This window comes from Hypanus sabinus, chromosome X1 (genome assembly GCF_030144855.1).
Source record: "Hypanus sabinus isolate sHypSab1 chromosome X1, sHypSab1.hap1, whole genome shotgun sequence".
Classification (NCBI taxonomy): domain Eukaryota; kingdom Metazoa; phylum Chordata; class Chondrichthyes; order Myliobatiformes; family Dasyatidae; genus Hypanus; species Hypanus sabinus.
This window is the reverse complement of record NC_082738.1, coordinates 26,307,862-26,321,661: the sequence shown is the minus strand read 5'-3', so window position 1 is coordinate 26,321,661 and position 13,800 is coordinate 26,307,862. Positions and strand designations below refer to the sequence as shown.

The 13,800-nt window shown below is 42.1% G+C and overlaps 1 protein-coding gene across 1 annotated transcript in view; it reads right to left on the bottom strand.

Moving 5' to 3' along the window:
- b4galnt1b (beta-1,4-N-acetyl-galactosaminyl transferase 1b) overlaps nt 1-13,800 on the bottom strand; it is a 133,039-nt gene that overhangs the window by 92,112 nt on the left and 27,127 nt on the right. The window contains exon 3 of the mRNA XM_059956115.1: nt 2,067-2,282. Coding sequence (XP_059812098.1) covers nt 2,067-2,282 — 216 coding nt within the window. The remainder of the gene's footprint in view (nt 1-2,066; nt 2,283-13,800) is intronic.

Genomic DNA, 13,800 nt, shown 5'->3' with positions numbered 1-13,800 from the left:
CACTAGTGCCCTACTCCCAATGGCCACCCTGTTTACCCCTTCTGTACTTTCATTTAATTTGCAGTGCTCTGCTCCCAATGTCAATTGGGCCTCTGGAATGTCCAAACGCCCACGAGGCCCTCCTTTCATACTAGCTTTGCTGACCTGCAAGTAGCCTCTTTGAAGAGCTCTGCTCCCACCAGTGATTGGACCTCTCAAATTCCTCCAGTAATTTGGTGTTTTTTTGCTCAATATTCCAGCATCTGCAGTTTCATGTATCTCAACACCTTTCCTGCAGCAGACAATGTATCCTGAAGCATACTTATCACTTCAGTCTATACCCAGTCCTTTAGACAACTGATCCCATTCCCAGGGAGTCATCCACCTCCTCTCTGAAGGAATTACTCATCAAGTGCCTTATTTGTGGCTCATCCCACCGATCTACAATTAGAATTACAGAAAGGGATCATTTTAACTTTCAGCAACCATAGGAAAGGAGATCTAGTTCAGCAACTGTCTATTATACACATCTCTCCATTTTTATCTCCACTGAGATTAATTGCCCACAGCTAAAAATGATCCTCCTTGTTATAAATCTGTGAGTTTACATTCCGCTCCCGCTAGCTTATCTTTGCAATGAAACCAGTTACCACCAGCACCGGTTAGTAAGTCTGAATTAGAATCAGAATCAGATTTAGTATCACTGGCATATGTTGCGAAATTTATTGCTTTGCAGCAGCAATACAATGCAATATATAATAATAAAAACTGTAAATTATGGTAAATCGCAATAAATATAGATTATATATTTATTAAAGGTTAACTTAAGTAATTATTGCAAGAAGACAGATAAAAAGTAGTGAGGTAGTGTTCATGGGTTCAGTGCCCATTCAGAAATCAGATGGCAGAGGGGAAATTGTTCCGGAATTGGTGAGTGTGTGCCTTCGGGCTCATGTACCTCTTTCCTGATGGTAGCAATGAGAAGGGGGCATGTCCTAGGTGATGTGGTTACTTAATAGTGGATGCCTCCTTTTTGAGGCATCACTCCTTGAAGATGCCTCCTGGATGCCGAGGAGGCTAGCGGCCACGATGGAGCTGACTGAGTTTGCAACTTTTGCAGCTTATTTTAATCCTGTGCAGTAGCAACCCCCCACCCCCCATTCCAGTTAGTGATGCAGCCAGTTAGAGGGCTCTCCATAGCACATCTATAGAAATTTGCGAGTGTCTTTGGTGACATACCAAATCTCTCCTAACTCCAAATGAAATCTAGCCACTGCCGTGCCTTCTTTGTAACTGCATCAATATGTCGAGCCCAGGATAGATCCTGGGAGATGTTGACACCCAGGAACTTGAAATTGCTCACCTGAACTTGACATAATTTGACAAGCAATGAATCTACCCAGATGTGATTGAATCAGATTAATCCTCTCTCTGAACCTTCAAAGCTCAAAGGGGCAACTAATTCTTGCAGCAATTTCAATTGTAAAAGGCAAGGATGATTTTTATTTAACATCTTAGGGCAGTGGCAGAGCAGAATTATTAGAGTCAGAGTGATACTGAAGGGAAATTGGCCCTTCAGCCCACTGAGACTATGCTGAACATCAAACATCATCTGTAGTAATCCCATTCTCTTCTCCCCACGTACCTGTTTACTTTGAACCCACCAACCCACATGTCTTTAGAGTCTGGGAGGAATCTGCGGCTCCCTGGAGGGAATTCACACCAACAAAAAGTGAACATGCAAACTCCACACGGACAGCACCCCAAGGTCAGGACTGAACCCAGTTCTCTGGAACTGTGAGGCAGTGGCTCTATCCACTATACTACTGTGCCACCTATGGGTTAGTATTGCTGGTAAGCACAAGAATGAAAGAAAGTAGCAGCAGGATGAGGCCACTCAGCCCCTCAAACCTGCCCCACCATTCAATAGGATCATGGCTCATCTGCCCCAGACCTTGTCTCCTCTTCTGTGCCCATCTACTTCTTTCAAAAATTTATCTCTTCTCCCAAATGCTACCAATGAAGCTCCAGAGTTTGACTCCTTAAAGGTACATTACAATGGCCGCTGGATCAGTAGAGTGACTTACCCAGCCACAATTTCTTTCACCCTGAAGGAAATGTGGGCATATTTGTCAGAGGGCTCCCAAAGTCTGTGTTCCAGAAGGTTCTCTGAAGTACTGGGAATTCGGTACTTCACATCCACAACGTGGTAAGGTTTCAGCAGCCAGAGACAAAGGAAGAAAATTCCCAGAGGCAGTGTCACCAGCAAAAGGCAGCAAAGAGGCTTCTTGACCGGACGCATGCTGGAGGCAAGCAGAGACAAGAATCAATTTTCACAACACAGTTTCTAAAGACATTTTGAAAAAGTGGCTAATTAAATCAGGCATGCCAATAATTAAATTTTATACAGCAATGTCAACAGTTCATCACTAAATTTTATTACATTCCATGTGCTGTAGGTTTTAGAGGAAAAATGGGCTGTTTTTGTCTCTATTTGTGACTCATCTGGTAGCCATCTTGGCCTGGTGAACAAGAACTAGCCAGAGCAAAGAGACTGCAGCTCAATTGCTGCACGTTCTCACTTTCAATGTAAGAAATGCAGCGAAATTGGGTAAGTCACCTGTCACTCCTCATTATTTTGGGCATCAAACACCCCCTTATGAGACCTGGTGTCAAATCTTGTTAGATGACCCTCTTCAGAGAAGTAAGAGATGCAAAGCCAAGTAAGAATGGAACTGGTAATCACATATCGATGCAATGACAAAAAGGTATGCCACCAGCTATTCTTCATTAGGAGTTTGAGGAGGTTTGGTATCTCACCAAAGACTTTCGAATATGTCTACAGATGTACTGTGGAGAGCATTCTAAGTGGTTGCATCATCGTCTGGCATGGAGGGGCCACTGCACAGGATCAGAAAAAAGGGCAGACAGTTGTAAACTCAGCCAGCTCCATCATGAGAATGATCCTCACCAGCATTGAGGACATCTTCAAAAGGCAATGTCTTAAAAATTCCATCATTAAGGACCCCCAGCTCCCAGCACATGTCCTATTCTCTTTGCTACTATCAGAGAAGAGGTATAGAAGCCTGAAGACACACACAACATTTTAGACCATAAGAGATAGGAGCAGAATTAGGCCATTGGCCCTTCTTGACTGCTCAACCATTTGACCACAGCTGATCCATTTTCCCTCTCAAACCTATTCTCTTGTCTTCTCCCCATAACCTTTCATGCCGTAACTAATCAAGAATCTGTCAACCTCTGCCTTAAATACACCCAATGACCTGGCCTCCACATCTACCTGTGACGAAGGATTCCACTGATTCACCACCCTCCAGCTAAAGAAATTCCTCATCTCCATTCTAAATGGACATCCCTACTCTGAGCCTGTGCCTTCTGGTCCTACACTCCCTCACCATAGGAAACATCCTCTCCACATCCACTATCTAGGCCTTTCGATAGGTTTCAATGAGATCCCACCTACTCATTCTTCTAAACTCCAGCGAATACAGTCAGCCCTCCTTATCCGCAAGTTCCGCATGCATGAATTCAACCAACCGCGAATCGCAAAAACCCGGAAGTGCTCTTCCAGCACTTGTTGTTCGAGCATGTACAGACTTCTTTTCTTGTCATTATTCCCTAAACAATGCAGTATAACAACCATTTTACATAGCATTTACATTGTATTAGGTATTATAAGTAATCTAGAGATAACTTAAAGTGTATGGGAGGATGTGGGTAGGTTACCATGGATCGGGATCGAAAAAAAATCGGAGGTTCTCTTACTATGTAAGTCAGAACAGGTACATCCGGTATTATTTAGTGTTAGTTAGTCAAACGTTTGTCTTAGTATATAGTATATATTTCACCTTTCTATGCATATAAAACATTTATGAACATATGGTTCAGCGCCAGGCTCAGGAAGTTCCCGAGTTCGATCCAGTGACAGACCACTCCTGAGTGTGCTCTCCACCGTGCCGGGTTGATGTGGAGGATCAAAAACCCAAAAACCCAAAACCCAATAATTAAACCACTGCATTGCTTAGTAATAATTGTAGCTTTCATCGGGCCAGGGCCTTTCTCACTTTATCCTTTAAAATTGTACCGATCGTTGACCGACTGCAGCCTAACACTTTTCCAATGACCAGTGGTGTTTCACCTCTTTCCCATCACCTTATTATTTCCACTTTATTTTCAATCCTGATCGTGATTATTTTCGTGAACAGAAACACTGTGGATACAGAGCTCGACCGCCGGGTCCTAATGTCCACTGCACTGAGACAGGTTAAATAAGGGACTTGAGCATCCGCGAATTTTGGTATCCACGAGGGGTCCCGGAACCAATCCCTCGCGGATAAGGAGGGCTGACTCTACAAGCCCAGTGCCATCAAACACTCCCAATACGTTAACCCTTTCATTCCCAGAATCATTCTCGTGAACCTCCTCTGGACCCTCTGCAATGACAGCACATCCTTTCTTCGATAAAGGGTCCAAAACTGCTCTCAATACTCCAAGTAAGGCCTCACCAGAACCTTACAAAGCCTCAGCATCACATCCTTGCTTTTATATTCTTATTCTCAAAACGAATGCGAACATTGCATTTTCCTTTCTCACTACTGACTCAACCTGCAAGTTAACCTTTCACGAATCCTGCACGAGGACTCCCAAGTCCCTTTGCAACTTGGCTTTTGAATTTTCTGTCCATTTTCGGGCAGAATTGAGGCATATTTACCTAAAAAGAGTGAGGTTTGATCGATCTAACTGCCAGGCCACTTTGGAAAGGTTGGTTATGGGTCGAAACATGATGATGGGGTCCAGGCCCAGAGCATATCAATAATGTGACAGGGCTCGGGAACCTAGTGTGAAAAATGACCTGAGGTTTGGACAATTTACACACCAGACCAGATGGACTGAAAAGGCAAGGTGTCAGGACAAGAAGCAAAGTTCGGGCTGGTTCTCAGTACTGAGGCCTGCTCCAGGTTTCATGTCTATTGACTCACTTTTGCTCTGAATGCTATTTACTTACTTTTATTGTTTGCACAATTTGTTTTTTTTTCTCTCTCTTCTTATTGGGTGTTTGGCAGTCTTCTTTTTTAAAATGGTTTCTTTTGGGTTCCTTTGTTTTGTGGCTGTGTGTAAGGAGACTAATCTTAAGGTTCTATAATATATACATACTTTGATAATAAACATACTTTGAACTTTGAACTTATTGCCTCCCCAATCTCTTCAGCTCCAGATGGTGTGGTCCATCTGCTCCAAGCGACTTATCAACATTCAGACCTTTCAGCTTCCCAAACATCTTCTGTCTTGCTGCCCCTGACACTCTCGAAATTGCAGCATACTGCTAGTGTCTTCCAGTGAAGTTGGATGCAAGATACTTAATTAGTTTGTCCACCATTTCCTTGTCCCCCATTACTACCTCTCCAGCGTCATTTTCCAACTGTCCAATTATCTACTCTCACTTCTCTTTTACACTTTATTTATCTATTATTATTACTATTACAAGTACATCAGGCATCGACTCGCAGCAGTTTGGTGTTGAGCACTAGCCAACCAATGATCAGAAGAAAGAGAAGATGTCGTCAATGTTGGATTTTTGTTTATTTTCTGATCCTTAGGCTTCTTCTAGGAGTCAGGAATGACGAGCAGTCTTAATTCTAACGATGGTTTATTTTAAGAGTACAAACAAACATACAAGTACTAAGCAAATTAAATAAAGAGTTAAGCAATGATGCTAAGAGGTACAGTGCCTATAAAAAGTATTCACCCACCTTGGAGGTTTCCATGTTTTATTGTTTGACAACATTGAATCACAGTGGATTTAATTTGGCCTTTTTTTTTGACACTGATCAACAGAAAATGACTCATTCATATCAAAGTGAAAACAGATCTCTACAAAGTGACCTAGATTAATTGCAAATATAAAACACAAAATAATTGATTGCATAAGTATTCACCTTCTTTAATATGACACACCAAATCATCACTGGTGCAGCCAATTGGTTTTAGAAGTCACATAATTAGTTAAATGGAGATCTGTTTTTGGAGATCTGTGTGCAATCAAGGTGTTTCAATTGATTGTAGCAAAAATAAACCTGTATCTGGAAGGTCCAACTGCTGGTGAGTCAGTATCCTGGCAAAAACTACACCATGAAGACAAAATAACACGTCAAGCAACTCCAAGAAAAGGTTATTGAAAAGCACAAGTCAGGAGATGGATACAAGAAAATTTCCAAGTCACTGAATATCCCTTGGAGAACCGTTAAGTCAATCATCAAGAAACAGAAAGAATATGGCACTGCTGTAAATCTGCCTAGAGCAGGCCATCCTCAAAAACTGAGTGACCGTGCAAGAAGGGGACTAGACAAGGCGGCGACTCCTATGTTTCTATGACTCAAAGACCTATGAAAACTCTGCAGGAGTTACAAGCTTCAGTGGCTGAGATGGGAGAGACTTGTGCATACAATGACTGTTGTTTGGGTGCTTCACCAGTTAGAGCTTTATGAGAGTGTGGCAAAGAGAAAGCCACTGTTGAAAAGAACTTAAATGAAATCTTGGCTAGAGTTTGCCAGAAGGCACATGGGAGACTCTGAAGTCAGCTGGAAGAAGGTTCTACGGTCTGATGAAATCAAAATTGAGCTTTTTGACCATCAGACTAAACGCTAAATTTGGCATAAGCCAAACACTGCACATCATCAAAAAGACACCATTCTACTGTGGTGGCTGCATCGTGCTGTGGGGATGATTCACTGCAGCAGGCACTAGAAGGCTTGTGAAATTAGAGGGTAAAATGAATGCAGCAAAATACAGGGAAATCCTGGAGGGAAAACTTGATGCAGTCTGCAAGAGAACTGCGACTTGGGAGAAGATTTGTTTTCCAGCAAGACAATAACCTCAAGCATAAAACCAAAGCTACACAGGGATGGATTACAAACAACACAGTTAATGTCCTGGAGTGGCCAAGCCAGAGTCCCAACCTCAATCCAATTAAGAATTTCTAGCTGGACTTGAAAAAAGTCCACGATCCCCATGCAATCTGACAGAGTTTGAGCAGTTTTGTAAAGAAAAATGGGGAAAATCGCAGTGTCCAGATGTGCAAAGCTGATAGAGACCTATCCACACAGACTCAAGGCTGTAATTGCTGCTAAAGGTTCATCTACTAAATACTGACTTGAAGGGGGTGAGTTATTACACAATCAATTATTTTGTGTTTAACAGTTTTGTAGAAATTTCTTTTCACTTTGACACCAAAGAGTCTTTTTCTGTTGATCAGTGTCAAAAAGCCAAATTAAATCCACTGTGATTCAATATTGTAAAAGAATGAAACATTCAAACATCCGGTGGGGGGGGGGGGGGAAGATACTTTTTTATAGGCTCTGTAAATGAATGGTAAAGAATGCAAAGACAAAAAGAATAAAAATGGCACCTCTGAGAAATTCATCACTTTTATCGTTAAGATAAGAAAATCCTTATCTAGAAATAAACTAGTTAATAGGCCAAATAATTAAAACAATTACATCACGTGTGCAATGTGCTAATATTTAGCCAATGGAAAATAAGAAAGGTGATGAACTGTTAGTTTAACCACTGTACCATTTTATGCCACTAAGTGGGAATGAACCATCACATACTGTGAAAAATACACATTTGTTAAAAAATACAAATCTTATAAAAAGTATAATTCAAAAAACAGTGGTTTCCAACTGTCCCCACTTTGACTCTATAAGGGACCCTGGCAGAGTCACATCTGAAAATTCAGAGGTGGAAAAACTTAAAAGTAGGTACCTTACAGAGTAATCAAAAACTGCTTCTCAGAAGCATTCATAGTATTGCATCATGGCTGGATGCACCTGGAATGCTTGTACAGGTTTGAACTATTCCGGTAATAATTGCTTTTAAACAAACAAAAATGTAGATAATAATATTCGATAATTATATTCTTGTTTGAAGTCTTCCCACAGTACTTGTCTTAACCTGGAGTCACTTTAGCTCGCTTGCAGTGGCTGGCCTGTATCCACTTATTTTTATCTTCTACCTTAGCTGCAGAATTGGTAATTAACAGTGCTTGGTAAAGACCTTCCCATTGATTTCCCAGGGGTTCCTTATGTGGTTTTTTGACCAGGACCCATTCACCAGGAATCAACATGTGTCCTTCTTCCGATGGACCACTCCAAGCAGCAGAAACCTGTTGAGAAGCAGACTGAACAGCTTGTGTTAGCTTTACACAATAATCGGCTAAACTACCTGATATATCATGTACTGTATATCAGCCTCTCTGAGATCGAGAGCTCAAGGTAGTGACATTGGTCGCCACATCAGATGGACTGAGCTTTGGTTTCTTGTTTGGCATTGCCCTGATGCTGCATAATACCATGGTATGCCTTCCTCGTAACACTTAGACAGCCATTGTTTGATGATGCTGTTCATTCTTTCAGCATCCTGATGGCTCTGGATGATGGGGGCAATGAAAAGACCATTCAACGGTCATCAGTCGACATAATTCGTGACGTGCATTTCCAGTGAAGTGTGTTCTGCGGTCAGTATTAATGTGGCATGGCAATCCCCACTGAGGAATATCAGAGTTTTGGCTGTGTGTGTGGCAGTAGCTTCATTGCTGGGATGGCTTCCACCCATCTTGAAAACTTGTCCACTATTACTAACACATCTGAATACCCTTGTCACTTCGATGAAGTAACGTAGATTTGTAGATGTAGAAATGGAGTACTGAGTTGAGGCAGCTTCTCTGTTAATCCAGGACTTGCTTCCTGGCATGTCATACATCTCTCAACTGCTTGCCAAGCTTGTACCGTGAGATATGGATTCCACCAATTTGGAGAATCTGTCAATTACCTTTTACACTCTGATGTGTCCTAAGGAGTGTATCTACTGTGCCGGGTATGGAGGCAGCTCAGCTGGGGCCATCAGTCTATGAATAATGCCTTATCTCCATACTCCATTGTCATTTAATAACCCTGCATTTTCCATCCAGTTCCACTTTTCTTCAATTGAGCACTGGCCTTACGTTTTTTGGATATCTTGCTTGCACATCGGTGACATGATGTTTAACTTAGCTTCAGTTATCGGGTGTTCTTCCAGTTCTTTACTCCTTCTTGCATTGCCCGTTTTGCAGTTTTGTCTGCAAATACATTTCCACACCTTTCCATTGTGGTCATGTCTGATGGTAGTTAGATGACTTCCATAACTTTCAGTGCTAGTTCGCCATTCGTGGTTAGAGTTCCCACAGCTGTAAGAAATCCCCTTTGTCTCCATCAATTTCCAAAGTCATGAACGACTCCAAAAGCATATCGAGAGTCAGTGTGGATAATAGCTGATCTTCCTTCTGCTAAATTACAGGCTGCAGTTAAAGCTTTCAGCTCTGCCTGTTGTACCATGGTTCTTGAGGCCACTACTTCACTTTCTACAACCAGCCATTCGAATTCCTCCCTCAGGTGTATGAAACAGATCTGGGTTCAACAAAGGCACTTCTTTATGATCACTTACATTTTCTTGGCATGTTATTGTTCGAGCACAGTCAAGAACATCAATCTTCCATGTTCACTGACAGCAGTGTAAATGAGCTGCCATATTTTTCCTCTAAAACTGCAGACAAAGACTGCAGGTCCGTGCCTAGTCACTTTTGCAACTTTGACAACTTCTCCATTATATCTGTAATTGTAGCCTGAAGTTGTACCATCCAATCAACATTTTCCTTCCCTTGTGAGATAGGGGGATGACTTTGCTGTTGAGGTTGCTATTGTCCTTGTGGTGAAGTTGATTTCTTATGCCAACACGACCTAGCCTAATGTCCTCTTCTACCACAACACTCTTTAGTGTTGTAATGTGAGTATTATTAATAGTAAGTTAATACTAATTAGGAAGCTGTTGGTAACAAGGGCTGGTTCCAGGGCTGGCGGGGATTTATCTCCATTGTGCATTGTGTCCTGTTCCACCACCCATGCCACACGAGGTACCTGGAAGCCTCTGTGTTGTAAATATCATTTGCCGTCCCAGATAAAGATGCTCTTTTGGCCATAAAATTGTCAAGTGGTCCTTTTGTAAAGTAGAAGTTTCCACAATTTGCATATCCAATTTTGTGTATTTGTTGGTTAGCAGGTGGAGGCCACTGACTCATCTGTACCATCTTATTCGGGCATCAGTATCCTGCAGCTTGTACCAGTTCACTGTAGAAAACAACGGTTTCACTCTAATTTCCTCTTGATAACATTTTGTTAGCATCTTTATACCATTTTGATAACATTTGGTTTCATGGTCAGCTTGAGAGGGCCATATGGAGTGTCTTCAATATTATCTTCATTTATTCCTGTGACTCTTGAGTAACTGAGCTAAACTGTCCCAGAGTAGTCTTCATGTTCAAACGCATCCTCTGAAGGCTTTTGTTTGCAATTGACCCTTCTTCCAATCAACCTGGTTTCGGGCTTGTTTCTTCACCCATGCCTTAATTGTTTCCCAACTAGCTGGTAAATCCTGTTTATCCTCTCCTATACGATTGTTAACTCGCTGTGTCAGCTGGTTTATTTGCTGTGTTGCTTGCATGGTAACTAAAATTTGAATGTCATGATATGAATGCAAATTTATATATTCTTATTTCATTGAAGTTCAGCCCAAGTCTTTAAGCTTCCTTTTTTTTAAGACGTGGAACTTCCTTGGACCATTTGTCATTTTTTTCCGGATCTGATGGTTGATGACAAAAATCCTGTTTCCTTTCATACTCTTCACCATCAGTCTTGTGTGTTTTCACTCTCTTAATTTTTACTGGGGTAAGTCTTGCCACAGCAGCCAGAGCAATCACCTCATAACTGTCATCATCGCTTGAGCCAGTAGGGGTCTCTGTCGAGTCAGTATCACTTTGGAATTCCCAAGGTGTCACTGTTTCTGGGGATTAGTCAGTCCTGGCTGCCTTTCAACATGATTGATATCACCGTTAACACCGCCCACTGGGTTGGCTGCCTGTGCAGCACAAACTTGTGTCATTTCACTTTGCAATTCTGAATAAAGCTCTTGACTATCGAGATACTTTGCACGCTGTCTTTTCATCCATTCTGTTAATAGAGAGATATGCTTTCTGCTGATTTATTGTCCTTTCCATACTGCTCTTTGAGCACATTGTATTTTTTTTCTTTTTCATCCTAGTGGTCACCTACTTGCCAGCACAGTTCACAGGTTTTATCTCTAACTCACCGCATTCACAGACTTGCAACTCAGTATGCTGACACCTTCGTAGCTTCGCTAGTGTCAAGCTGTTTTCTTAGTAACCACAGCTTTTTGATTTTACAGCATATCGCATCAACATCACTTACAATCCAGTCCTCACTACACTTAGCATCAATAGCACATTACCTCTGTACTTCTTTACATCAAAAATCTCACAAAACCCACAGTCCTGTTGTGACTATAATGTCAGGTTACAACCAAACAAATTTCTACCCAATATCTTAAAACTTTCGTCGTCCTCTTGTCCGACAACTCACACAACCTCATTGTGACTATGATATCAGACTCTGGGTTTCCAACAATTTATACCGGTCCCATACAGGTTGTACAACCACGAAAAATCTGCCACAAATAAAATAGATTCCACTCACTCTTAAACTCCCTTTAACCAATGTGCTGAAGATACTTATTCTCAGACAATGAAAGAATGGAGGAATGCGTTACCTCTCAGCTGCACAGTTAAAACTTCCTTCCTATAGTCCAATTTTTTCTTCAAGTAGTCATCCTGCATTCGAGCTCCTATTTGTTGGATCTCTCTTTAATTTCTAATCCTTAGGATTAGATTCTTGCATATACCCTAATGCAAGAAGTATCGTAGGAAAGGCGTATGAGCTCAGGGCATGGATCAACAAATGGAATTATGACATTGTAGCCATTAATGAGATTTGGTTGCAGGAGGGGCAGGACTGGCAGCTCAATATTCTGGATTTCTATTGTTTCACATGCAACAGAGGAGGAGGGCTGGCGTTACTAGTCAGGGAAAATGTCACTGCAGTGCTCCGTCAGGACAGACTGGAGAACTCGACTGGTGAGGCGTTATCGGTGGAACTGGGAATTAAGAAATGTGCAACCACATTAATGGGGCTATATTACAGACCACCCAACAGCCCACGGGTCTTAGGGGAACAAATTTGTAAAGAGATCACAGACTGCCGCAAGAAACACAAGTTTGTTATAGTAGGTGATTTTAACTTTCCACATATTGACTGGAAATCCCACGCTGTGAAAGGACCAGATGGGATAAAGTTTGTCAAATGTGTTCAGGAAAATTTCCTTAATCAGTACATAGAAGTCAAAATGGCAGACCATGTGATACTGGATCTGCAATTAGGGAAAGAGGCAGGGCAGGTTTCAGAAGCTTGTGTAGGGGACCACTTTGTACCTCATGATCACAATGCCATCACTTTCAAAGCAAATATGCAAAAAGATAGGTCTGGTCATTGGGTTGAGATTCTAAACTGGACAAAGGTCAATGTTGATGATAGCAGAAAGGATCTGGCAAGTGTGGATTGGGACAGGCTGCTTTCGGGCAAAGTTTAGTGGGAGACCTCCAAAGTTGAAATTTCAAGGGTACAAAGCTTGTATGTGCCTGTCAGAATCAAGGGTAAAGATAGCAGATTTAGAGAATCTTGGTTTTCAAGAGATATTGAAGCTCTAGTTAAGAAATAAAAAAGGCTGTGCATAGCCAGTATAGACAGGGATGGAATATGGAACCTCGAGAGAGATGGAAACTCTGCATAAGTGGGAGAATTCAGTAGTTAAGGTAGGAGTTCACCACCTCACAAACTACCAACCCACCCCGTCACACACTCCTTGCCCACCTGCAGAAGGGTCTGTGGATCTCACATCAGCCTCATCAGTCACCTCAGGGCCCACAGAACCAGGGTGGAAGCAACTCATCCTCCACTCCCAGGAGGAGAAGGAAATGATCTGATAATAATTAGCACATTATCTGAACTTCACAAAAACCATTTTAGTTATACAGCACCTTAACACAGCCAAAGCCCCGGAAGGCTCCTGATGAAAGTTTTTCGTTTATTGCAGAAGACTTGTCGCACGTAAACCTGGGAATACAAATATTTGATTATGAACTGTGATGTACTTTATTCAGTTTGCTTTGGCTTTTAATTCAGGATAATCGTGAGCTACTCTGCCCAAGCTTGTTCTCCAGCTCTCTCCTGTATTCCTCTTTAGCCAGCTCGATCTTCTCCTTTAGCTCCCTCTGTATATTCTTCCCCGTCTCCTGATCTCTTTCTTGTGGTTGAGAAAAGCCTTTAGAACACTGGTGATCCATGTTGTTAGGGAAGCAGCAAACAGCCCTTGACGCTATTACAGTGTCCACAACGGAAGCTGATGTAGCCAATGATGCAATCAGTAAGTCGGTAAATGTCCTCCCCATTTGGTTCACAAAGCACATTCCAGTCAGCAACCTCAAAGCAGCCCTTCAAGGCCTCGATGGCTTCTGGACACCATTTCTTTACTGTCTTGGTGGTAGCTAGCTGTTGCTGTACTTTGGGCTTATACAAGGACATGAGGTGATCCAGGTTGTAATCTGATCTTCCAAGTGGGGGGAGAGCTGTGGAGCTGTGTGCATCTTCAACGTTTGCATACAAGTGATCCAGCGTCTTATTTTCTCTTGTATGACACTTAACAAACTGATCGAAGGTGGATAGGGTTGTTGAGAGAAAAACATGGTTGAAGTCTCCCGCTACTGCAATGAACACATTGGGGTGTTGAGTCTGGAGTCTCACGATGGTAGTGTGTATGACATCACACACAGCATCAGGACAACGTCGGGAAAGCAGAGTG